The sequence below is a fragment of the Oncorhynchus mykiss genome, chromosome 15 (assembly GCF_013265735.2).
Source record: "Oncorhynchus mykiss isolate Arlee chromosome 15, USDA_OmykA_1.1, whole genome shotgun sequence".
Taxonomy (NCBI): Eukaryota; Metazoa; Chordata; class Actinopteri; order Salmoniformes; family Salmonidae; genus Oncorhynchus; species Oncorhynchus mykiss.
In genome coordinates, this window is record NC_048579.1 from 51,123,714 (window position 1) to 51,149,243 (window position 25,530).

The 25,530-nt window shown below is 44.1% G+C and overlaps 2 protein-coding genes across 4 annotated transcripts; both read right to left on the reverse strand.

Annotated features, from left to right (window-relative positions):
* Positions 1-316: 316 nt before the first annotated feature.
* On the reverse strand, positions 317-2,922 carry LOC110490261 (single-stranded DNA-binding protein, mitochondrial). Of its 3 annotated transcripts, none has more exons than XM_021563550.2 (6): positions 2,849-2,922; positions 2,245-2,317; positions 2,067-2,124; positions 1,663-1,891; positions 1,350-1,438; positions 317-1,254 (listed from the first exon to the last, which is right to left on the reverse strand). In XM_021563550.2, exons 2-6 carry the CDS (start codon positions 2,266-2,268, stop codon positions 1,208-1,210), a joined length of 447 nt encoding a protein of 148 aa, XP_021419225.1. In that variant the 5' UTR covers positions 2,269-2,317; positions 2,849-2,922; the 3' UTR covers positions 317-1,207. The 3 variants fall into 3 exon arrangements, with proteins under 3 accessions (XP_021419225.1, XP_021419226.1, XP_021419224.1); XM_021563551.2 differs by having other exon boundaries at positions 2,245-2,289; positions 2,849-2,908; XM_021563549.2 differs by lacking the exons at positions 2,245-2,317; positions 2,849-2,922 and having other exon boundaries at positions 2,067-2,151.
* Positions 2,923-3,021: 99 nt separating this feature from the next.
* On the reverse strand, positions 3,022-25,530 carry c15h12orf56 (chromosome 15 C12orf56 homolog). The gene is made up of 13 exons (XM_021563546.2): positions 24,993-25,530; positions 23,080-23,257; positions 15,229-15,307; positions 7,499-7,931; positions 7,317-7,402; positions 6,922-7,066; positions 6,711-6,802; positions 6,218-6,307; positions 5,963-6,083; positions 5,299-5,373; positions 5,096-5,173; positions 4,777-4,955; positions 3,022-4,016 (listed from the first exon to the last, which is right to left on the reverse strand). The coding sequence occupies exons 1-13, from the start codon at positions 25,248-25,250 to the stop codon at positions 3,902-3,904; spliced, it is 1,929 nt and encodes a 642-aa protein (XP_021419221.2). The 5' UTR covers positions 25,251-25,530; the 3' UTR covers positions 3,022-3,901.

Below are 25,530 nucleotides of genomic sequence, written 5' to 3' on the forward strand. Positions count from 1 at the left end.
TGAGCCCGAGTCTTTGATTGGCAAGCGAATAAGCCAGTTAAATAATATCAACGTTATTTTTTTGTAACAAATCAGAGAAAGACAAGAATTCTTCGTTCTTAAACACTGCCTCCCCGGAAATGCAAATCAACCAATCAAGTTAAAGCCTTAAAAAAAAAAAAAAAGCGCTTGAATAGCCAACTTTCTGCTGCATTAACTTCAACCGCAACTCTAGAGTGGTCTGCCAAGGAACAGGTCAAAGAGGACATTCTGCGAAGAAACATGAAATTATTCCACTAATGTGTGGATATTGAAATTAAGAGAAAGGCAAAAGTTCTGGGGAAAAAAATGTATATTCTACATGATACATACAAGTACATTAAAACAACATGCGTACAACATTTGCCCAGACAGAATGGAGGTGAGAATCTGGTGATTTCCGGAAGGGAAAAAAAAATTAACTTTTTAAAGTGGAATGAAACCGAAAATAAACAAATAGTTACAAGTTTCAAACTATCTTTGAAATAGAACAGAAAGACATGCTTAGAAGAAAACAGGTGGTATAACATTCAATATGAAACTGGCACAGTCATAGTTTTGGGTTCAGCCTTATGTCAGTCACACATCACCCATTTATTTCTCTCATCTGTGATTTGGCTTCTCTGGGAAAACAAGCATAAGTCCTCACTTTTAAGGCATGATCCTTTTCATCCTGCATTGAACTGCAGTTCCATTAGTTGTACTCCACCAATAATACCACAAATGAGCGTAAACTAAGATTAGTAACATAACAATTTTGGTGGCTAAAATACACACGTGTAACCACATGTTTAGGTATACCCTGGTGCACGCAGAGAATGATAGAGTACTTTAATACTCATAAGCATGTTTTAGCATGGGCAGTGCCATTGAGGACATTGACCATTTTGAAGTAGTCAATTGGATGGTACCTCCTATGGGTTAAGGAAGGATCACATGATTCCATCCAGGTCATCAGCCAATTAATTATACTCGTGAGCAAACATTCCATAACTGCAGGTTATCCCCAAACTTGGGTTTATACCCGTTCCAACAACACTCACTCTACAGTCAAGAGAGGTTTTACTCTGTGTTCTGTCCCATTTAGATAGCAGGCACACAGCTCCAACAGTCAGTTGATATATAGACACTAGAGTAGCTACACAGAAAGAGCTCCAGTCTTCCTCCTAGATGAAGAGTGCCACTTCCTTCATTGGTCCCTCCCTCGAATGTTGTCGCTTAAGAATACAATATTGTCTGTAGAAGGGAAAATAATCAAATGTTTTAATTGTTATGAAAATATAATTTCTGTGAATGTGAAATGTGTCTGAGTGGGTGTTCTCCTCTCTCACCTGCAATGATGGTAGTAGCCTGGCGTCTGACGTTGTTCTTGTCTACGTATTCACCGTAATCCAACTTCCCCTCCACCAGAACCCTCGACCTAGAGCGGAGGCACACAGAACCAAGGAATGTGTTACTGATATAACGTTTTCTGCAGATTGTTATAAGACCAGTTATCACCTGTATGTTTACGGCAAAGACACTTCTAAGTAGATAAGACTGAAAAATATTTACTTATCAGGCTCCTAGTCCCCAGAAAAACAGAAACAGCCTGAGAAATTGACAACCCACAGTATACAGGGTGACACAGAGTGAAGAACATACCCTTTCTTGACATACTGGTAGGCCACATCCCTCAGACCAGGCTTGAAGATTGACACACGATGCCACGTCGTCTTCTGGCTGACATCTCCTGCGGGAGACGTCTCCACGTCCCCGGAGCGCCACATCTCGTTGGTTGCCATGGAGAAAATGGTGACGGGGTTCCGTCCCTCCACCTGTCTCATGACAGGGTCCTGCCCCACGCGGCCCAGCAGCTGGACACGGTTAATCGCTGTGGGGTGGAGGAGGGGGTGCACACATGTCAAAGCCACAGGGGAAGACATTAAGGAGTGCACACGTCAAAGCTATGGGGGAAGAAAGAGGAGCGGACAGACATCAGCTGGTCTGGATTGTTTGTGATCAATAGAGGAGAAACCTGAGAAAGTGCCCTGACAGTCTATACTCACATCTCTCCAGGATCAGGCTGGTGTCTGTAGACTGGTGTCTAACCAGCTGTCTGAAAACCTGCAGGGAAGAGGCATAAAGACGCATTACACTACAATCAGCCAAGGAGTCACAGCCACAAAAGTACAGTAGAGTTGCGATTAAGGGGGAACAGCTGGAGTAGGTGTGTTGCACACTTACCTGTGCTGCTCCGTTTCTCAACATCCCCTCTGTTTGCTGGACGTACTTTATGGCAGTAAAGTGGACAGACAGACTGTAAGAAATAGTATCAAATTGACTTCCTCTCAAGATGATGCGATGAGGATTAGTTAGAGCTTTAATCCTGACTAACAGCCAGCAAGTTACATGGACACAATTGTCTTTATTCTATAGTCACACCTGTCATATTTGGGTAGCTGTCCCAGTGGGTAACGTTATCTAGATATAGTATCATTATTCAAATACCTAAATCTAAGATAATAATAGTAACGTTAGCCTACCGCCTGCTGCTTGAACTATGTATAGTGTGGTTAGCTAGCTACATGGTCTCCACAAAGATCATTTGTATCGCATTATAACCATGTGTAAATGGCTTGCTAACGTTACATTGTAATCTCTACTACTGATGTTACGGTCATGCCCCGCCAGCTCGCTACATTAGTTGCAATGAGAGTGGATAGATAGCTACTAATAGGGAAGAGACATGAACTGCCATAAAAGGTACACTTGTCCCACACATTTTTAGCATGCTTGTTCTTTATCATTATATCTATCTAAGGATATACAGAAAGTTCATTCAACTTACATGATGCAGAAACCGAAATCCTCAGTCCATGCTGCTTCCGGTCCGTCGCTAATATAGGTCCGTGGATCATTGTAGAAGGCAATAGACAGTTCCGCTCATACTTGGGGCTGGATCAAATACTTTCAAATGACCATTTTTAAGTTGATGATGAAGAATTATATATGTGGGGGACATTACATAACCTGTAGGTTTTATTTCCAAATAGTATGGATGTTGTCTCCCGCGAAGCTGCGCGAAACAAGATATGAACAATAGAGCTGGTAGTATCTTTATTTTAGGCCATTTAACAAGGTTGAGTTCTAGAAAACCTTTGGTTACAATCCTTCGCTCACAGAGAGTACTCAGATGATGATATACAATAAAATCTAAATAAATGCATACAATTTTGAATCAAAACAAATAGATAATGTGTCTAAGTTAATACTGAACACAGGGTCTTACAAATCAGTAGGCCTATATAATTTACTACAGTAATAAGGTACATCTTTGGAACATGCCTTTTTCTCAACAAGTGGCATTTTTATTCATGTCTAGTGTAAGCTGAATATCCTAGAAAGTTAATTAAGCAGTACGTTGATTACATTAATTCATTTTTATTACAACCAATCTGACCATTCTGACTACCATTACATGACAGTTAACCTGAGAACAAGGCCATGAGTAGGAGAGAAGAGGAGAGAGAGATGCCTCGCATCGTACCTCTCACCAGGTGTAAAGGGAAACTTCTAAGGTCCTTCAGAAAGCACACACCACTCAAAGGCACACCTTCCCAGAGCAATGTCCTGTCCCTATGTTCTGTGAGAGAGTTTGATAGAGTATATGTCCAATTGACCATCCTCTGTGACCGAAATCGTCCTCCAACGACCCAAATTAAGAAGAAATGTGATTGTAGCTGTATTCTCATATCTCACTACCCACATCTCACATGCACAGGGCCCACTTTGGGTCCCGACCCATAGTTTAAGAAACCCGGATATACAGTATACTTCTAAAAAATATATGACAATAAGTACTTCTGTCTATGAATCAAGGAAATTCATGTAGTGTATGTGGTCAGGACTTCTGTATGATAAGTCCCAACAGTTGAGAGACGAGGCGTAGAGCAGGCTGGCTGATGGGGTAGTCGGGGGGCAACTTCTCCTCCACACAGGGCAGCTTCACATAATACCTGCAAGAGAATACCATAAAAGATGGAAGATTTATGCAATACCATTACCCGTAAGCTGGACAGTGCAGTACAATGTATACGGTATATACAATACCATTACCCTTGAGCTGAACAGTGCAGTATATATACAAGTATATATACGTATATATATGGTTTGTGTATATATACACATATATAGGCAGTCCGTCTGTGAGCTGAACCTGAAGCGCAGCTACAGTAGGTTATGCAGCAGGTCAAGGATCCAAAACATACAATCAAGTCGTGAAAATGCATAAAAAGCAACACATTTGAAGTTGTGGAATGTCCAGACCTAATCCCAATTGAGATGTTGTGGCAAGACTTGAAACGACCAGTCCACGCTTGAAAATCCACAAATGTCACTGAGTTAAAGCAGTTCTGCATGCAAAAGTGGGCCAAAACCCCTCCACAACAATGTGAGACTGATGAACAACTACAGGAAGCATTTGGTTGCAGTCATTGCAGATATTGAGTGTGAGAGGGAAATTACTTTTTCACACAGGGGAATTGGGTGTTGGATAACTTTGTTAATTAAATAAATAAAATAAGCAGGTTCCCTTTATTTAATAGTAGGTTTAGATTGAAGATCTGATAACATTCCGTATCAAAAATATGCAAAAATAGAGAAAATCAGAAAGGGGCCAATACTTTTTCACGGCACTGCCATCTACAGACCACAAATGGAACAAACATTTCTAAGGTAGAGGAACTGGAACCATGTTTGACTGATTCTACCTCTCACCTGAACTCCTCTCTGTACTCCGTGCGGAGGTGCTGGCCCAGGTGGGAGCTGTACTTCAGGCAGGCAAGCAGAACCCTACAGCGCTGGAACAACAAAGCAGCCTGGGATGGGCTGAGAGGGTCCTGGGACCCAGACAGGACCACTACCACCTGCCGAGCCTGGTACCCCACGAACGACAGCTGTGGAGATAAATAGAGAGATACGGGGGGGGGGGGGGGGGACACCAACCATGAGACAGGTTGACAGAGGGAGATTCAACTAATCAGACGAGGTATCAAATAATTGAAGTGTACATCCATTCAAATATGTAGAGGCTTACCAAAGAGGGATGAGGCTGCAGTATTCTCAGGATCCAGCCTACAGTCAGAAAATGCTCTGGAGACGGAGTTCGGCTGGCCTGCAGAAACAGAGTTGATCATTAGGCGACATACTGTACAGTTAATATGTATACTGGTATGCAGTATATTAGCATGCTTAGGGTGTGGGAGTTTCCTTCCATTGCCCGCTGTGAAGGGTACTCACCTCCTGACAGAGTACCACCAGTTCAAATAGCAGAGAGCACCCTGCATCCAGGTACTCCGCGAACAGGCCCTGCAGCTGACAGACAAGTTGTGATGGGAACATTTGAGATGAATAGAAGTTCATATTTCATGCAGAGGGATTAGCACGATTTAGCCTATTTATAGATTTTCTGTTAACGCCCATCGGTTTCCAGTGTTCTGTTTGTGCAAGATTGTAGGTTGATGGTCACTCGACGTGAATGTTACGGGATAGTTCTCTCGTCTGTCGACAGCGTTAGACACCAGACTGGATGTGCAAGGGCCAAGGACACGGATTATACACTGTTGCGTGGTATTAATGGCGTTCTGATGAACACTGTGCGATTCTATAGTCGCTGGCAAAGTCACTGCCTTTTTGTTTTGACTTCCTGCAAGCCTCTTGGGCTGATGTTTACAGAACAGTTGTCTGCTGAATAGGATACTAGGGCCTTGTCAGAGAAGGCCAGTTAGACATTTTCTCTGCTTCTGGGCTGGAGGTGTTTCCCTGTTGCAACTTGTAATAAACCCGACTTGACTTTACTGCTCTTCTCTTCTGGAAATTCCTATTACACAAGTCATAAAAAAACGTATACACAACCACACAAAATGTTAATGTCCAGCCAATTATATCCAGGCCCCACACTTACCTCTGAATGTGGGGGCGAGCCCTGTCTTGAGTCTGGGGAAACTCTCCTCGATCCCTGTGTCTGGCTCTGGAGCTCTGGGTCACACACCAACGCTAGTAACAGCCTGGCTGTCAGGGCACCTCTGCAGACAGGGACAACACACTATCCTGTTAGCTATACCTCTGTGATATCAAGGAAGAGAGAGAGGGAGGGAGTGAGGGAGAGAGAGAGGGAAGGCATAAAGGAAGGAGAGAGAATGGGTGTGCGTGTACTCACTGCTTGGCCGTAAGCATGTTGAGTCGAGCCGGCTCGATCTCTGTCTCTCTGAACATCAAGGCCAGGGTCTGAACGATCAGAGTACACAGCCTGGACACAGGAGACAATGAGGGTTAGGGGCAGAGATAAACCCATTTTGAGAACAGGTATGATGGAGTTTAACCATTATATTCTTGACCACTGGAGGGGGCTAGTGAAACTTGTCGCCTGTCACCTACCTGACCTACTACTCCTCAGTGTAGTAGTGCCACAGAGATCCACATTAAAGCCATAATCTAGTTGCATAAAGACAAAGCTGCTTAAAACCCCCAAAGAAAACCCAGCGGGGTTCCTTAGTTAATCCACACTCAGGTGTTTCACAGAGGCACTGGTGGTGATGTTATAAAAGATAAGAGGTAGTCTTAACCCGGTGTTAACCAAGGATCACTGTAGTCACTCAAAATAGTCTGTCAGCTTTGTGCACACACACACACACACACACAGTGTCACTCACAGTAGGCTGTCTGCTTTGTTGGTCTCCGGCCTCTGACAGCTCCGGAGGGAGTCTTCCAGCATCGGCACCAGGAATGGAAACATGTCATTGGACTAACACACACACACACACACACACACACACACACAGTTATGTATGGAGAAAGAAGGACAGAGAAAGAAGGACACACACAGTCACAGACACACACACACATAGATCCATGTGATCTCACCCTCCAGAAGAGTTTCCTGAGGGTGATGCTGCGGTGTGCTGCAGTGCGGAGCTCCTGGAGGAGCAGATATAGGCTCTCCAGGCTGATGCCCTCCTGAAGCAACTCACCGCTCAGCTGGCGGAACAGGTGGGCTGTACGCTCCCAACTACACACCGACAGGGGAGGGAGTGACCATGGAACAACATGTTGGAACAGTATCTGATGGGGAAAACTATCAACTGGGGAACAGTATCAGGGCTGTCTTTCATTAGGGCAGCAAAACAAGTGTTTCTTATTGGACTCGTTCAGGTGGTACCTCCCCATTTTGATCAGTTTTCTTACGTTTTGTGTCAACGGAACACGACCCTGATGGGAATACCAACAGCATCTGATAGGGGAACAGTATTTGAACGTACCTAATGGGGGGTTGTTTCTGTGGGGAGGTGCTCAACATGACATTGCATCTCCTTCGGTAGAGAGGGTCCAACAGCAACGTTGACCTCTGGAGGAAAAACAACAACATACACACACAGTATTACAACATTATAACACACACACACACACACACACACACACACACACACAGTGAATGACTCACTATAATGTAACTGTTCCAAGAGCTTTGCAGGTGCAGGTAGATCCGAGACGTAGGCGACACAGCGTACAGATGCAGCTCCGCCTCTCTCTCTCCTCCCTCCTCTTCATCCTTCTCTCCATCTCTCTCTTTGACCACCCTATCTCTCTTCAGCAGGCGAGCCAGCACCGAGCCTCTTCTCCTGGGCACCACAGGGGCCTCCGGGGGAATCTGGGTCCGGTCACCCGGGGGAGAGGGAGAGAAAGAGGGAGAGTGGAGGGAGAGGGCTGGGGAAACTGGATGGGGTAGAGGGCGAGGCAAGGTCAGTCTTAGACCCTGTCTCTGACCAAGTGTTTCAGGGTTAGGGCAGGAGGCTGAGCGTGTGGTCTTCAGTCGGAGCACCTCTTCCTCTTCCTCCTCCACCTCCTCCTCCTCCTCCTCCTCTTCCCTGTTCCTACTGGTGATACAGAGATATGGTACACTCAGTGTGACTGTGTCAGAAACACACCCACACACCTTACCTAGTCAAACACACACACAATTTGAGCCACATTACACAACTCAGAGTAAGTTGTACTGTGGTAACGTATCGTGGCTCGTGGCAGGACAGCAAGGTCATGCTGTGTTAGCCCACCAGAGGGCAGTGAAGAGGGAGGATATTCCCCTGGCACAGAGAAACAGCTACCTGATCCTGACCTGGAACCTTGACACGGTCACTCACTCAGTAAGCCTTTCTCTCTCTTTCTATCGGCTCTTCACTTCTTCTCTCTCTTCTCCCTCCCTTCTCCTCTCTTTCCTTCAACTCTCTTCGAAATCCCCACTGAGGAAGAGCTAGAGGAGGGTATCTTTCCATGTGGATATCTTTCCATGTGCAGATTTACTGTCATGATCCTTAGAGGAAACCCCAATTATTTAAAGAGCCTGTGTCTATACAGATGTAGGGTCTTAATTTGAGCCAGTTTTCTACAGCAGGTAAATAATCCTGCAACAACAGGACATTTTCATTATTATTTTCATTTTCATTATATAATGAATTGACATTTTTGTAGGGGTTAATACCTTTTTCGTAAGAGAAAAATCAAGAGTGACATTTCAAAATGGAAATGACAAACTTCAGGAGCATTTTTTGTTGTTGTATTTTACCCCCTTTTTCTCCCCAATTGCGTTCCTCACTCATCGCTGCAACTCCCCAACGTGCTCGGGAGAGACGAAGGTCGAGGCATGTGTCCTCTGAAACATGACCTGCCTTACCACGCTTTGTGAACACCCGGACGCCAGCTGCACCAATGTGTCGTTCAACTGTAGTCAGCCTGCAGGAGCCCGGCCCACCACAAGGAGTCGCTAGAGCACAATGAGCCAAGCCCCCTCCCAGCAAAACCCTCCCCTAACCCGGACAACTGTGCCCCGCCCCATGGGTCTCCTGGTCACGGCCGGTTGTGACACAGCCTGGGATCGAACCCCCTGCCTCACGCACTATGATGCAGTGCCTTAGACCGCTGCGCCACTCGGAAGGATTTCAGGAGCTTAATTCAACCTCAAAATACACTACCGCTTTACATTTTCTGCATTGTATCTGTATATAGTTCCTTTGTCTCAGTGCTGCAATACAGGGTTAGCTGTTTTTTATCAGTAACTTACACTATTAATCAACAGTATGATACTGTATAAACTAAATACAGTAGATTATCGTAGTACGCACAGTAAAATACAGTACATTTGTTTTACAGAACACTGTAAGACTTTTCTGTAATTTCAACAGTAATATAGTGTCGAATGCACAGTAAAATACCGTAGATGTGTTTTAAAGTAATCATTATGGTGCATTGTGGGAAAATGTTGTGGGTGGGGAAAGAGTCTCTGGCCCATTAACATATTTTAAGGCATGCCTTGTGAGAGGCTATATTTGTGGTGCCCGTGAGTGAGAATGCTATACACCCACACAATATCGTAATATGCTTTAGGAATCCTACAAAGTTTTGTCAGGAAACTCAACAGTAAATTACTGGCAGCAATTTGCCAGTAATTTACTATAATTCAGAATACAGTACTGTGTTTTTGAAGATCCAAAAACCTTTTGAATACTAGTTTGTAAGCATTAACATATTTTGAGACTATTACTGTAAAAGGCTATGTTTGTTGCATCTGTTAGTGAGAGTGCTGTACCCATTTAAGTGATATGTGGTGGTGGTTCCCTAACAATGACATTTAAGGGACACATCAGCGTGCCAGCCAGTCTCAAATCTTTAATGGTTGAGTGGCTATAAATGTCCTTTCGGTCTGTTTTGCCGTGTAGTCACTGTCAGTTTAGAAGGCTTTGTTATGGCCTAAAGTGCAAGTGATGGAAAACATACAATATCACTTGGTGTGCTTTAATAATTATAGAATTAAATAGTCACTATTAGCCATTTCTGATTATATTTTCAATACAATTCAACAATGTAGTACTGTATTGCTGTTTTGCTATATATCTATATATCTACTGCAGCATACTGTAAATTATGGAGCATTGTGGGAAAATATTGTGGCTCATTAGCATATTTTAGGCATGCCTTGTAAGTGGCTGAATTTGTTGCACCTGTTATCGAGAGTCCTGTACCAATTTAAGTGATATGTGGCAGTAGTTCCCTAACAATTAAATGTATATAGGGAACAGATCAAATTGGCAGCTGGCTTTTTACCTTTACAATGTCTGACTATTTATCCATGTCCATTCGATCGGGTATTCCCTGCCAGTTTGGAAGCCTGTGTTTAGGCCTCTAGAAGTGCAAGTGATAGAACAGCTAATATTCATGAATATGCTGTAATATGCAAACGCCTACAGCCAACCTGCTTGCTCTAATCCCTTGTAGTTACAGTAAAATAGAATAGAAAAGAAAACATTCTAACCGTTTAATAGCCACTTTTACTGTATTTCATTGCTCTGGCATGAAGTTACTGTGAATATGTCGGTAATATATTGCCGCTATCCAGAGATAGTCAGAGATATATCACGAGATGTCTTGTTGTAATAAAAATGATTTTGAAGACCAATGTATCCTTAACTACAAAAACATTTTCAGTAACCATTGCAGATTTTCTTTACTTGCTATGACTGTGATATATATGTATATATATTTTTTTTTATCAACCTTGGTTGAAACGTAAGTTGATAAGGACAAGAGCGCCCACTAAATAACCAAAACGAAATTCTGCAAAGAACACTGGGTAATATATCACTGCATGGGAAATTCCAGTAATATACTGTACATTAGATTACAGTAACATGTTTGTTACCGTAAAATGTATCACAGTAGCGGTACTGTGAAATTAATTACAGTAACTTACTCCTGGCCAATTGCTGCCAGTAAGTTATTGTACATTTTACAGAAAATGATTCACAGTGTAGGTTTGGGGCATCATATGTACTGATGCACATAGTCTACTAAGATTTCCTTGCCTTGAACTTGACATGTTACCAATAGTCTATATAGACTTTTCAACTCCTGGTGGAGCACAGTCTCAGTGTACAGTATATTGACTTGAATACATGAAGCTTGTGCCAACTTCTGTGTGTTGTATCATGCTGACAGCAGCTCCTTCATGGCTGTTACATCTTCTGATGATTACTGACACTGTTCAGAGACTGTCTCACAGCTCAGCGGATGGAGGTGTGTGTTAATGACCTCCCAGGGGACAGTGTGTGTGACAGAGAGAGAGAGAGAGAGAGAGAGAGAGAGAGAGAGAGAGAGAGAGAGAGAGAGAGAGAGAGAGAGAGAGAGAGTTAGATGGAGACAGGAAGACGTTTATGCACTAGCTGGTTAAGACACATGAAAGACCATTCCACATGCACACTGGTTCTGGTTGTCCTCTGTGGATCCAGGACAGGGAGAGAGCACACATGTGCATGGACACACACACACACACAAATGAACAGAAACACACTGGTCAGACTAAGAGCACGTTTTAGTAGGTGTTTTACTGCAGTAATAGGGTTTTTAGTACCCTAGCAACGGGTGAATGACGTCAGAGTACCTCACCTACTTCCTCCCGTTTCTAAGCAGTTAGGATCTGCTTGTCTGTTATGTGAATTATAGACACACGCACAAGCGCGCACACACACACATTGTCGGGAATGGGCTCGTAAGTAAGCATTCCACAGTAAAGTCTACACCTGTTGTATTCGGTGCATGTGACCAATAAAATGTGATTTGATTTGAGAATCACTGGATTTGTGTGTGGCTGTGGTGAATTTTGATATAGTTTATATTATTTGTCTCTATTTGTGTATACAGTATGCCGTCTGTACTGTGCGTTGTGAATGCTGGCCTTTAAATGTGTCTCTGTACCTGAGTGTGATGTATTTTGTACTATGCACTTATGATTTAAATTGTTGAGTGTATGTAAAAGCAGAGAACCTGATCTGAAACTCTCTACGCTCTCCTCTGGTGCACATTAAACAGTCATGAGCCACATGAGCAGCCTGAGCACCCCACCCAGCAGTCTGTAGCAAGCAGCCTGGAGAACCTGAAGTAGCCTGCCCCCTCTTAGCAGCCACACTCACATTACAGCCTGCAGGACCAACCTGGCCTCTATCCCTGCTCCAACTCCTTCAAAACCTCCAGCAATATCTCCACCTCCCTCTCTCCTCCCTATACTCCCTCTCTCCTCCCTATACTCCCTCTCTCTAAGCCCCTTACATTCCCCCGCATTGAGAGTCAGGAAGACAGACCTGAGAGAATGACCTACTACCGTCACTCATCCCTGTAAAACACAGCTTTTGTCCTTCGGCAAGGATACGAGAGAGTGAGAGAGAGAGAGAGAGAGAGGGGAATGTCTGAAAACAGATAAGACACATCTCGTCACACAGACTTACTCGGATTCACTGTTGTCTTTGTTTTTATCCTGTCTAGTTCACTTCCCAGATGAGTCTGTTATCATGTTTAGTGTTTTCCCAGATGAGTCTGTTATCATGTTTATAGTGTTTTCCCAGATGAGTCTGTTATCATGTTTATAGTGTTTTCCCAGATGAGTCTGTTATCATGTTTATAGTGTTTTCCCAGATGAGTCTGTTATCATGTTTAGTGTTTTCCCAGATGAGTCTGTTATCATGTTTAGTGTTTTCCCAGATGAGTCTGTTATCATGTTTATAGTGTTTTCCCAGATGAGTCTGTTATCATGTTTATAGTGTTTTCCCAGATGAGTCTGTTATCATGTTTATAGTGTTTTCCCAGATGAGTCTGTTATCATGTTTAGTGTTTTCCCAGATGAGTCTGTTATCATGTTTATAGTGTTTTCCCAGATGAGTCTGTTATCATGTTTATAGTGTTTTCCCAGATGAGTCTGTTATCATGTTTAGTGTTTTCCCAGATGAGTCTGTTATCATGTTTATAGTGTTTTCCCAGATGAGTCTGTTATCATGTTTATAGTGTTTTCCCAGATGAGTCTGTTATCATGTTTAGTGTTTTCCCAGATGAGTCTGTTATCATGTTTATAGTGTTTTCCCAGATGAGTCTGTTATCATGTTTAGTGTTTTCCCAGATGAGTCAGTTATCATGTTTAGTGTTTTCCCCTGGTTAGTCTGTTCTTATGTTTAGTCTACTTTTCTATACTTACTGATTCTAATGCGGGAAATTATTGCTTCTTTTTGTCACTTGCCGATTACCTCTCCACGTAAAGTGACTTTAATTCTAATTATTATTAACTTCTCCCGATTGTAAGGCAACAGGCAGCTGCTGCTAAATTGTCTGCAAAGCAAATCTCAAAATATTGATCCAGTTTCTAAGCAACTGGTGCTACATACAGAGACACGCCCATTCACAAAGAGAATGTCAGCAGGCCAACCACAGAACCTTACAGTGCCTATAGAATGTTTTGACACCCTTTAACTTTCTACACATTTAGTGATGTTACAACGTGGGATTCAAATAGAGTTAACTGTCACTTTTTTTTGTCAATGATCCAAACACAGTACTCTGTAATGTCAAAGTAAAATGACATGATTAGATAAGTATTCAACCCCCTGAGTCAATACAGCGATTACAGGTGTGAGTGTTTTTGGGTCAGTCTTCAAGAGCATGAACAGCATACCGGGATTGTACAATATTTGCCCATTATTCTTGGGTAAATTCTTAAAGCTCTGTCAAGTTGATTGTTGATCAATGCTAGACAGCCATTTTTAAGTCTTGATTTTTTAAGTCTAGATTTTTAAGCCAATTTAAGTTAAAACGGTAACTAGCTAACTCAGAAACATTCAATGTCATCTTGGTGAGCAACTCCAGTATATATTTGGCCTTGTGTTTTAGGTTGTTGTCCTGCTGAAAAGCACATCTGTTTCCCACTGTCTGTTGGAAAGCAGACTGAACCAGGTTTTTCTCTAGGATTTTACTGTGCTTAGTTCTATTCCATTTATTTTTGTAAAATAAAAAAACTTGCTAGTCCTTGCCAATGACAAGCATAACCGCAATACGATGCAGTCACAACATGCTTGAAAATATTAAGAGTGGCACTCAGTGATGTGTTGTGTTGTATTCAGGACAAAAAGTTCATTTCTTCTCAAGTTTTTCGCAGTGTTACTATAATGCCTCATTGCAAACAGGATGCATGTTTTGGAATATTTTTATTCTGACCAGGCTTCCTTCTTTTCACTCAGTTGTTTAGGTTAGTATTGTGGAGTAATTACAATGTTGTTGTAGTTACTCCACTGTGACGGTTTTAAAGTCACCATTGGCCTCATGGTGAAATCCCTGAACGGTTTCCTTCCTCTCCGGCAACTGAGTTAGGAAGGACGCCTGTGTCTTTGTAGTGACTGGGTGTATTGTTACACCATCCAAAGCATAATTGCTCAAAGGGATATTCAGTGTCTGCTTCTTTTTTTTCACCCATCCACCAATAGGTGCCCTTCTTTGCGAAGCATTAGAAAACATCGCTGGTCTTTGTGGTTGAATATGTGCTTGAAATTCACTTCTCGACTGAGGAATCTTACAGATAATTGTATGTGTGTACAGAAATGGGGTAGACATTCAAAAATCATGTTAACCACTAACCACTATAATCCATGCAACTTACTATGTGACCTGTTAAGCAAATGTTTACTCCTGTATTTATTTAGGCTTGCCATAACAAAGGGGATGAATACTTATTGACTCAAGACATTTCAGCTTTTCATTTTTTATGAATTTGTAAACAAATATGAAAATAAAATTCCACTTTGACACTATGGGTTATTGTGTCTAGAACAGTGACACAACATTTCAATGTAATCCATTTAAAATTCAGGCTGTAACACAACAAAATGTGGGAAAAGTTACAGTAAGGGGTGTACATAGTATCGTCATTCATATCGGCACATACCGCTGTTGCCAAGTTGCCTACAGCCCCCACCTGCCTACGCAAACACACAAGGCGTCTCTCTAGCTATCTGTGTTGGCCGTGGTGTTGCAGCTCATGTACCCATGTCACATGCTACCACTAAGAAAGGCTTAGACAGTAAATAAACCAGACTATCTGTGAAACCACAGAACCATGTTCAGGCCTGCAGTCTGTCTCACGATGGTCCATGGCCTGACCTGTGTTGGATTGACAGACTGACTGTCTCCTGTAACAGTAGGATAATGGGATCTCACTGTATAATGCAGAAAAGGCCCTCTAGCCAGCGTCAGCCTGGAAGACAGCGATAAGGCCATTTCAAAGGGGACCGTAAGGCAGGGGACTGACTGGGACTGAATGGGTCTGAAGAGCGTCATGGCTGTTGAATGGGAATGGACAGCAGGTCTCACCTCATGGGGACAGGGGAGACGTTCCACCCGTCTCTATCTGGGGGTTCTGAGAGGGTCGACAGGAGAGTTCCACCAATACCTTGAGAGAGACAGAGAGAGATGGGGAGAGAGACAGAGTAGGGGGAGAGTGAGAGGGACAGAGAGAGATGGGGAGAGAGACAGAGTAGGGGGAGAGTGAGAGGGACAGAGAGAGATGGGGAGAGAGACAGAGTAGGGGGAGAGTGAGAGGGACAGAGAGAGATGGGGAGAGATACAGAGTAGGGGGAGAGTGAGAGGGACAGAGAGAGATGGGGAGAGAGACAGAGTAGGGGGAGAGTGAGAGGGACAGAGAGAGATGGGGAGAGAGACAGAGTAGGGGGAGAGTGAGAGGGACAGAGAGAGGGGAGAAGGATGCAGAGAGGTTTATGAGATCACTCTATGTAAACGGAAGCCCTTATGATGAGACCCGGTAATTTATACTTAACTGGGAAACAGTTGTCGAATGGGCAGAATGAGAGAGAGAAGAAGGTAGACTGAAAAAGAAAGAGGAAGGCAGATGGAGGCTTAGAAAGAGAGAGGAAACAGAGAGAAAAAGAGAAAAGGAGAGAGGGAAAGAGGAGAGAAAAAAAGATGGAAGGGGAGAGAGGGTGTGTGGAGAAGGAATTTCTCATCTCTTTGGAGAGAACAGGCTTTGGGAATGTAGCAACAGTGACAGTGACGTGTCAGAGAAGATAATGTGAATTCCTGTGTGTGTGTGTGTGTGTGTGTAAGTGCCTAAGCATCACACTTTCACTGATACGTAAACTCCTAACTCTCCTAGCCCTAACCCTTACACAGGTAAGCCCCTGGCACACGCAGCCCAATCCAGCCAAAGGCAGCCTAACCCAGTTCAGGTCAGGGCAGTTGGCTGTAGGCAGGTGGATGCATGGCAGAGAGAGAGAGACTACCTCTATGTTAGCAAACATATGGTACGTCAATGCTATAGGGTTTAAGAAGCTTACAGCTGGCTTCCGGGTTGGATGCGCGCTGTGTTAAGAAGCAGTGCCGCTGGTTGGGTTGTGTATCGGAGGACGTGTGACTTTCAACCTTCGTCTCTCCCGAGCCCGTACGGGAGTTGTAGTGATGAGACAAGATAGTAGCTACTACAACAATTGGATACCACGAAATTGGGGAGAAAAAGGGGTAAAAATTCAAAAAAGAAAAAAAAGAAGCTTACAGCAGAGGGAAGTGAGGATCTGACGGTGCAGATAGGCTGGAGTATGACAGACAGAGCAGCAATGTAATGAAAACTGTCATTTATACGGTAATTTGGGCTATTAGAATCAGTAGAATACTCAGAATTGTTTTACTGCAGCATACAAATGATGGTGCATTGCGGGGAAAGAATTGCTGTATTTCGAAAGGTACTGTACTTCCACCCCACAGAATACAGTACCGTATCTTTAGAGCTCCTAAAACCTTTTGACCACTAGCAGGTGCATGGTATGCTTGTTTCTGGCTCATTAACATATTTTGAGGCGTGCCTTCTAAGAGGCTACATTTGTGCACCCATGAGTGAGAATGCTGTATCAATTTAACCGTTATGTGGTTGTAGTGCCCCTTCTTTTTTACATTTATAGGGAACAGATTGAAGTGGCAGCAAGGCTTAAACCTTAAAGTTAGCATTATGACTCTGGTTGGTGACCATTTTCTATGGTTGCTTTTTCCCCAATTGATAGTTACAGTCTTGCCCCATTGCTGAAACTCCCGTACGGACTTGGGAGAGGAGAAGGTCGAGAGCCATGCGTCCTCCGGAACTCGACCCTGCCAAGCCGCACTGCTTCTTGACACACTGATCGCTTAACACAGAAAACAGCCATACCAATGTGTCGGAGGAAACATTGTGCAACTGGTGACCGAACTCAGCGTTCATGCGCCCGGCCCGCCTCAACGAGTAGTTAGAGCGCGATGGAACAAGGACATCACGGCCAGCCAACCCCCCTCCCTGTCTCATGGGTCTCCCAGTCACAGCCGGCTGCAACACAGCCTGGGATCAAACCCGGGTCTGTAGTAACCACTGCGCCACTTGGGAGGCCTTTTCTAGCCTTTTCTTTGGACGGACCAGGAGGCAGTAACAGCTGCCTTTCAGGTCCAGCGAAAATGCCTGAAGGACTGGATAAAACGGAAGGGTAACAGTGGCTTGACCACAGCCCGACATGAGTCAGAACCCCCCCCCCCCCCCCCCCCCCAGTATCCAGAATGAGCAACTGACCAGCTGCCTTGAGGCGAGTAGAGTGTTGCCGAGGCAAGGCTTACTCCCTCTACCCTAGGTCTCGTCCCCTGCCTTCCTTTTTTTCCAGCTGCCCTCAGGCCACCACCAACCAGACCAGGACCAGCAGACCGCCAACCACCCAGGGCAGACAAGACAGCGTCACCCCCTGAGCCAGAGGCGAGGAAGAAGGACCAAAGACAGCAACCTGACGCTAATCCCCAACAAGGAGGCTGCCGAGGACAGTACTGTCAATCGCTGGGGAGCAGCAGGAGCAGCAGCAACAACCGCCAGACCAAAAACCATGACCTGCCTGAAATTCAGCAGGGCAGTTCTCCAGAGAAGTATGGGCATTGTGCCAACTGAACTGCGTGGTGAAATCACAGGTCCACAAGAATCATTTGAAGCCAGTTTCAAGATCCCCCAGTTACTAGAACAGTTTTGGTCAAATTTCAGAAACTGCAAAGATACAGCCCTTTTTAACAAACTCTATACCCCCTCTTCAACAAAACATCCAAGGTAGTTACAGTACAGTTTCACAATGAATGCTTTCAGGACTACGACAAACAAGTTTGGTTAAGCAGGTTTGCTATCCTCAGGTCAGTGGCTAGGAATGTCCTGGACGCAACCCCAGCACCATCACGCTGGGAAATAGAGGCTCCGTCAACTACTACGGCATGCCCAAACTGTGTAGGAACTGCGGCCAACTGGGCCATCAGCCTGCATCCTGCACAGTCATCATCTGCAATATCTGTAAATACTACCACGAGCCTACCCCCTCTTCGACTGTACCGCCACATGCCCCTTCAACCTGTGCGGGAAACTGGGCCATTTCTTCAGAACCTACCCAGTTCCTGCACCGGCAGGGCAAGGGCTAATGCCACCAACCCAGATTGCAAACCCACCAACCCCCCACCCACTCCATCAGACAACAGCAACGAAGACCCAGATCTTTCCACAAACACCGCCCAACCAACCACCCAAGATGTGCCAGAAACAGCCCCCATCCCTGAAGGTACTTCTAACGTTGCACCCCCAATGAATCCCTTCCTTGCCACCTCCATCCCCGCCAAACCCCTGGTCAAAGTGAAGCCGGTTTTGAGAGAGGTCATACAACCGGAAGACCCCCTCACCACACAACTCAAGTTCTTAGAGGATGACGACGACCCAAACTGGACAAACATTACCAAACAGAAAAGACCAGATAAACAACAGACCAACAAGAGACCAGACCAAATGACCACTCCAGAACCTAAACCCAGACGCCAGCAAACTCAACACCCCAGACCCCTCATCATACCCCCTCCCCCACAGTCCATTACTTTCTCTGATCGCTCCTTCCTACACCTTACTGTCCCTGATTCCCCACTCCCACCACCAACAGCCCCTGACCATACCCCCTACTGCCCCTGACTCTTCCCCCTGCTCCTTAGCAACCCAGATCCACACCCCTTAGCCCTCCTGGCCCACAATCCCACACAGCAGCAAACCAGCAAGCTTTGAAAACGCGTCTAGGGATGCCGTCTGGGCGGGCAGCCTTGCGAGGGTTAACACACTTAAATGTCTTACTCTCGTCGACCATGGAGAACGAGAGCCCACAGTCCTTGGGAGCTGGCCGCGTCAGTGGCACTGTCTTATCCCCAAAGCAGGCGAAGAAGGTGTTTAGCTTGTCCGGGAGCAAGACTTTAGTGTCTGCAACGTGGCTGGTTTTCCTTTTGTAATCCGTGATTGTCTGTAGACCCTGCCACATACGTCTCGTGTCTGAGCCATTGAATTGCGACTCTTGGCTCTGTACTGACGTTTTGCCTGTTGAATTGCCTTACGGAGGGAATAACTACACTGTTTGTATTCGACCATATTCCCAGTCACCTTGCTGTCGTTAAATGTGGTGGTTTGTACTTTCAGTTTTGCGCGATTTGATTAAATTAAGTTGCATCAATTATTTATTGTTTGAATTGTTCATTTTTTAAGGTTATGTATATTTGATTTGAAAAGTTTACATGTAATTAATTATGGAAAAAACAAATAAATTGACCTAAATTGCCATGTCATTTTGGTCTGTTTTGCCCTGTATCAATGGTGTAACTTATAGATGAGATGGATATGAAGTGTGAAAATGGTAATATAGGTACCATTGACTTGCATTGGATTTGTGCCACAAATGCTAAAAGGTTAGCGTTTGAAACAGCGGCCAGGTATACAAAGCCAAAGCATGGCTTGCTGTCATACCTTGACAGATTCTCAATTGGGCTAGTCTGTCCTCTTCTCGACTCCTCCGTCCTCCCCTCCTCCGTAAAACGTTAACCGGTAAGTGGTCGAGTGATTGAGGAGAGTGTCACTTCGTTAGTTGGCAAGCAAAGGAGTCTGCTGCCCTCTTCAATAACTTACTTTGACAGAGGATGCACAAGAGCATCCTCGCGGCAGGTAGCGCAGAAGTGTTTTATGATCCGCCACACCCCTTTGAATCAGTCGTTTTCTCAAAGGAGAAAAGCATGCAAACATTAAAAAATGATACCCTTTTCTCTATGAAATGTCTTCATAACTAGATACATTTGGTTTTATCATTTTACGCATTTACTTCGGGATTCCAGCCCTGTAAACATAATTTAGCCTTATATCACGCAAATGGAGAAGGAGAGTCACAAGTGCATTTGTTTCCACGTTTCCTCGCTACTCGATTACTTTTGACCTTTTTCAAAAAGAGGCGAGGAGAGGATGGAGGAGAGGAGGCTAGCAAACAAATTAACTCCCCATGTCCATAGACTGCTTACAGGGTAAGGAAACCAATAAAGTGCATTCAGAAGGTGTTCAGACCCCTTGACTTCTTTCACATTTTGTTATGTTACAGCCTTATTTTAAAATTGAATTAAAAAAAAACTCAATCTACACACGATACCCCATAATGACAAAGCTAAAAAATAAAAAATAATAATAATTTTTTACGTACTTATTCAGACCCTTTGATATGAGACTCGAAATTGAGCTCAGGTGCATTCTGCTTCCATTGATCATCCTTGTGGTGTTTCTACAACTCGATTGGAGTCTTCCTGTAGTACATTCAATTGATTGAACATGATTTGGAAAGGCACACACCTGTCTATATAAGGTCCCACAAAAAGCAAGCCATGAAGTTGAAGGAATTGCTGTAGAGCTCTGAGACAGGATTGTGTTGAGGCACAGATCTGGGGAAGGGTAGCAAAAAATGTCTGCAGCATTGAAGGTCACAAACAACACAATGGCTCCATCATTCCTAAATTGAACAAAGTTTGGAACCACCAAGACTAGCTGGGTGCCCAGCCAAATTAAGCAATAGGAGAAGGGCCTTGGTCAGGGAGGTGACCAAGAACCCAATGGTCACTCTGACAGAGCTCCAGAGTTCCTCTGTGGAGATGGGAGAACCATCTCTGCAGCACTCTACCAATCAGGCCTTTATGGTAGAGGGGCCAGACGGAAGCCACTCCTCAGTAAGAGGCATATGACAGCCCACTTGGAGTTTGCTAAAAGGCACCTAAAGGACTCTCAGACCAGGAGAAACAAGATGCTCTAGTCTGATGAAACCAAAATTGAACTCTTTGGCCTGAATACCAAGTGTCATATCTGGAGGAAACCTGCCACGATCCCTACAGTGAAGCATGGTGGTGGCAGCATCATGCTGTGAGGATGTTTTTCAGCGCGGGTACTGGGAGATTAGTCAGGATCAAGGGAAAGATGAATTTAGCAAAGTACAGAGAGATCCTTGATGAAAACCTGCTCCAGAGCGCTCTGGACCTCGGACTGGGGCAAGGCAGCTCAGGAGTGGTTTCAGGACAAGTCTATGAATGTCCTTGAGTGGCCCAGCCAGAGCCTGGACTTGAACCCGATCGAACATCTCTGGAGAGACCTCAAAAAAGCTGTGCAGCAACACTCCCCATCAATCCTGACAGAGCTTGAGAGGATCTGCAGAGAAGAATGGGAGAAACTCCCCAAATAAAGGTGTGCCAAGCTTGTAGCGTCATACCCAAGAAGACACGAGGCTGTAATCGCTGCCAAAGGTGCTTCAACAAAGTACTGAATACAGGGTCTGAATACTTATGTAAATGTGATATTTCAGTTATGTTTTATTACTTTTTTGCAAACATTTCTAAAAACCTGTTTTTCCTTTTTCATTATGGGTTATTGTGTGTAGATTGATGAGAAGAAGATTTTTTTTTATCAACTTCAGAATAAGGCTGTAATGCAAGAAACAGGTAAAAGTGAAGGGTCTGAATACTTTCCGAATGCACTGTATGTCATTTTCTATCCCTTAAACATTGAGGGGGGGGGATCCTTCACACCTTATTCACACTGGTAATATCAGGATGTATGATGATAAACCTATCAACCTAAATGACTAATTTCTCTGAACAGGGGAAAACAACCATCAACAAATTCACTGAGAATACAATACATAGTATGAAGAAATATTACACTGAGCCGCAGCTCCATACTACTTGCCAGACATAAAGAACTGATACTATTTACTGGTTGTTTGAGAAGAATTGGTGTGGGGGGTCAGTGGGTGGTTTTAGATTTTGGGGGGAGGGGATTCATCATGTCTTACTCATTGTTAGGTAGAAGTTTGGTCCAAATCGGATGTTTGGTACTATATTTATTGAATATTATATGAATCCTTAAAATGAAAATGACCAATTTGGGTGCCAACCAATAGCTTAGCCCTTTACACTCATTCCCGTATACTGTATGGGTTGAAAATGGCAGATTTGGGCACTAATAAGCGTCTAAATTGGAACGTATACATGACGTCAGAGTTCTGGCTCTGAGCTTCACAGTGCTGTATGGGTTTTGACTGACAGACGTTCTGAACTTGAGCACCACGCGTGACAAGAAGTTGCCCCTATCCCTCCCTGCAAATGTTTCGTTGTCTGAGTGAGGGAAATGCAGTGAATTAGGAGGACGCAATGTATTTTGAAAGATGAGACGTTGAGGATTATAATAAATACCGCTTTGATGTAATACAAGCAAGCCAAATGTGGACTTCACATTTCCAAATGTCATATACAATGGCAACATTTATGATCACTATGTTGGAGGACATGTCATATCCTGGGTCGTTTATTTGCTTCTTGTGAAGAAAATTTGCCGCAGTACACATCTGAATGCACTTATGACTCCTTCCTATGCTCAACAAAATAACAATATTTTTCCCATTATCTCCAAACTGTTCCCTTCCAACAATTTAGCCCTATTCATATAGGCCAATTCCCACGAGTGTACAGGGTTAATTTCTCAGAAATGAAATTATATTTCAACAAAATAAAGCAGGAATGCTAATCTTATCTATACCTAACTACATAAGTGATTTCAAAACAATTTGAGATGCTGGGTGTAAATAGCTTTCTGAAATGACATGGAGCGACAACCCTACAGTAAAATACATTCATTCATTTAATTAATTCCAATTATGGTTGCATTTACTTTTGTTTTTACAGTATAATACAGTAAATTGTATGATATTCTACTGTCTCATTACCAAGTATATTACAGTAGGTGTACTGTTATATGAAATTCATGACAACCCCTTTACGGTGTTTACCTGTTATACCCTGATTCAGAGAGAGAGAGAAAAAAATCAGTTGTGTGTTTACCTTCCGTGGAGGGGGAGATGGGCCAGTGCTGGCGAGGAGAGGGGACGGAAGGAACGCGAGGTTCTCCTCTGAGCAGACCATTTTTCTTCCCAGATGTCTTTGCAGTGGCGTAGACCACACGAATGTGCTGCGAGCGCTCCCGGTCCCGGCCACTGAGGAACTCTGGTAGATCATTGACCTGGAAAGCAGGACCAGAACTGCTGTCTTATTTGGAGCAGAATCATTGACATAAGTGATCAGAGAAGTGATCACTCATTAACACTTTGTTTAAGCATCTTTGTTTCTGGGAGGTCCTTGGGAGCTGTGATGACATTCGAGGACAGTAGGTTACATCTGAATCTGAATCATTATGTGAATGTGAACGGTCTCTCGGGACAATATTTGAGGACACCACTTGGGAACAATATCTGGAGACAGTAGAAGGACAGTCTCCCAGCCGCACTGGCTTGCTGAAGCTTTGCTCCTCCTGGTTCTGCCACAGGAAACAGCTTGCTCTGGTTACTGACTGACTGTCACACACACACACACACACACACACACACAGACACAAAGAAACACCCACACACAAAAACACATGGGATTGCACTCGCGCACACACAAACACACATACTGTACACACTCTTTCTGGACTGGCAGACTATACTGTGAGAAAGGGGCAGGGTGAGCTAATTCAAACAGCATTAACTGTAGATGGGAAACCCTGGTAAACTGGAAACCAGTGACATAAGGTAATAATGCCCAGGTAGTAACACTAATTTACCATGCTTAAATAATTTCCAGCTTATTTTGTGCCTGCAGTCACTTATTTTGGGCCAACAGTCACTAAAAGTACAGCACCCAGAGTATTTTTCTCTGATGAATTGCTGTGGTGAGGAAAAACTCCTTGCCCTAACCCTTGACCTATAACCTAGAGGCTGTCTGTTATTGTATTCTATTCCAATTTCCATGTGCTTCTGCCCACATGTTTACACGTTAGTCACACATTTTTGTAGTAAAAAAACACCTCTCCTTGATAAAAAAAAAGAGGAACACACACACCACACATATTTTCAAGCTAAGGCCCCATGTTCCCTAGCCAGTCTGTTTGTGCTATAATGCAAATATTTGTCATGACAATGGACATGTTAATTTTGCGTCGTCCGGTGCCCCAGCTGGGTGGAGTTTGATCATTTTAAACCATTCCATTGGTCCTGAAGTGTAATCTCCACCCTCTGAGCACAGGGCAATGCAAAATGATCTCACCCAATGAGTGTCAAGGAGTTTGAATAATAACACAAAGCAGACATTGCTGTCTAATATGATCTCATCCTCACACTGTGTGGTAGTGAGGTCTCTTCGGGTCTCCTCAGCCTGTGTTCATGGTTATCATGCTTGCCTCTGTCCAGGCTATCAATAGGTCAGGCTATCAAAGCCACTGTGTCTGCCATAAGCAGTTAAATAGGGCTTAACATGACAGGATCAGCAGCACAGCGTCCTGTCACTATACTTAGCCCAGGCCCAGGGCGGTAGGGAGGGCAGACAGTACCGGACACTAATTATACAAAGGTCAAACAGAGAGATAACAAAGAATTAGAGAACGGGTCAAATGACATACAGTATGTTCAGTATATAATCAGGAATCAGGAATAACTCCTGTGTGTGTGTGTGTGTGTGTGTGTGTGTGTGTGTGTGTGTGTGTGTGTGTGTGTGTGTGTGTGTGTGTGTGTGTGTGTGTGTGTGTGTGTGTGTGTGTGTGTGTGACCAAACAAGTCAAGCCAAACAAGAATGGTTTTGTTGTTTGGCCAATAAAAATAGATATTATGCATAAAGGCAAGTCATAGAAGTCACTAAAGTTTTTGATGTTTGCATTACACAATATTCCAACATTGTATTCATGTCCCAACACATATCATAACTCTCTAGGCAGTCCTTACCAGCTCGATATCTCGGATGTGTCTGAAATCGACCGCGGTTGTGAGGGTGCGCGGCGGGTACTCAGCCAGATACACACACTCATCACTGAGAACGACATGCATGAACACCTTATTCACCCTCTCCGAGACCACCACGCACGGTTCATAGGCGCGGATCCGCTCATACACCCCGCGCTCGGTGTTCCTCTTGAGAAATGAGTCTAGTTTACTGTTGCGCCTGCACTGCAAGCCTCCCGCGCCCGTCATAGCCATGGGCATATTGGGCACAGCCGGGGCACCAACGGAGCTCACCTGCCACTTGCATCAGAGAAACACGAACGGAGAGAAGAGACTCGCATTCCTTGGTCTTTGTTCACTAGAGTTTTAGAGCTACTTCCACTCTCTGTGAGTTGCGATAGCAATGCTACACACCACGGGATAAAGTAACCTAGGTGATATTACATCCATGGCTTGATCGTTAAGAAAGTGTACGCTCTGGTCGCTTGCGGTACGCCCGTGCGCTCTTCATCCCAGCGCTCCCCAACCTGAGTTGTTCTAA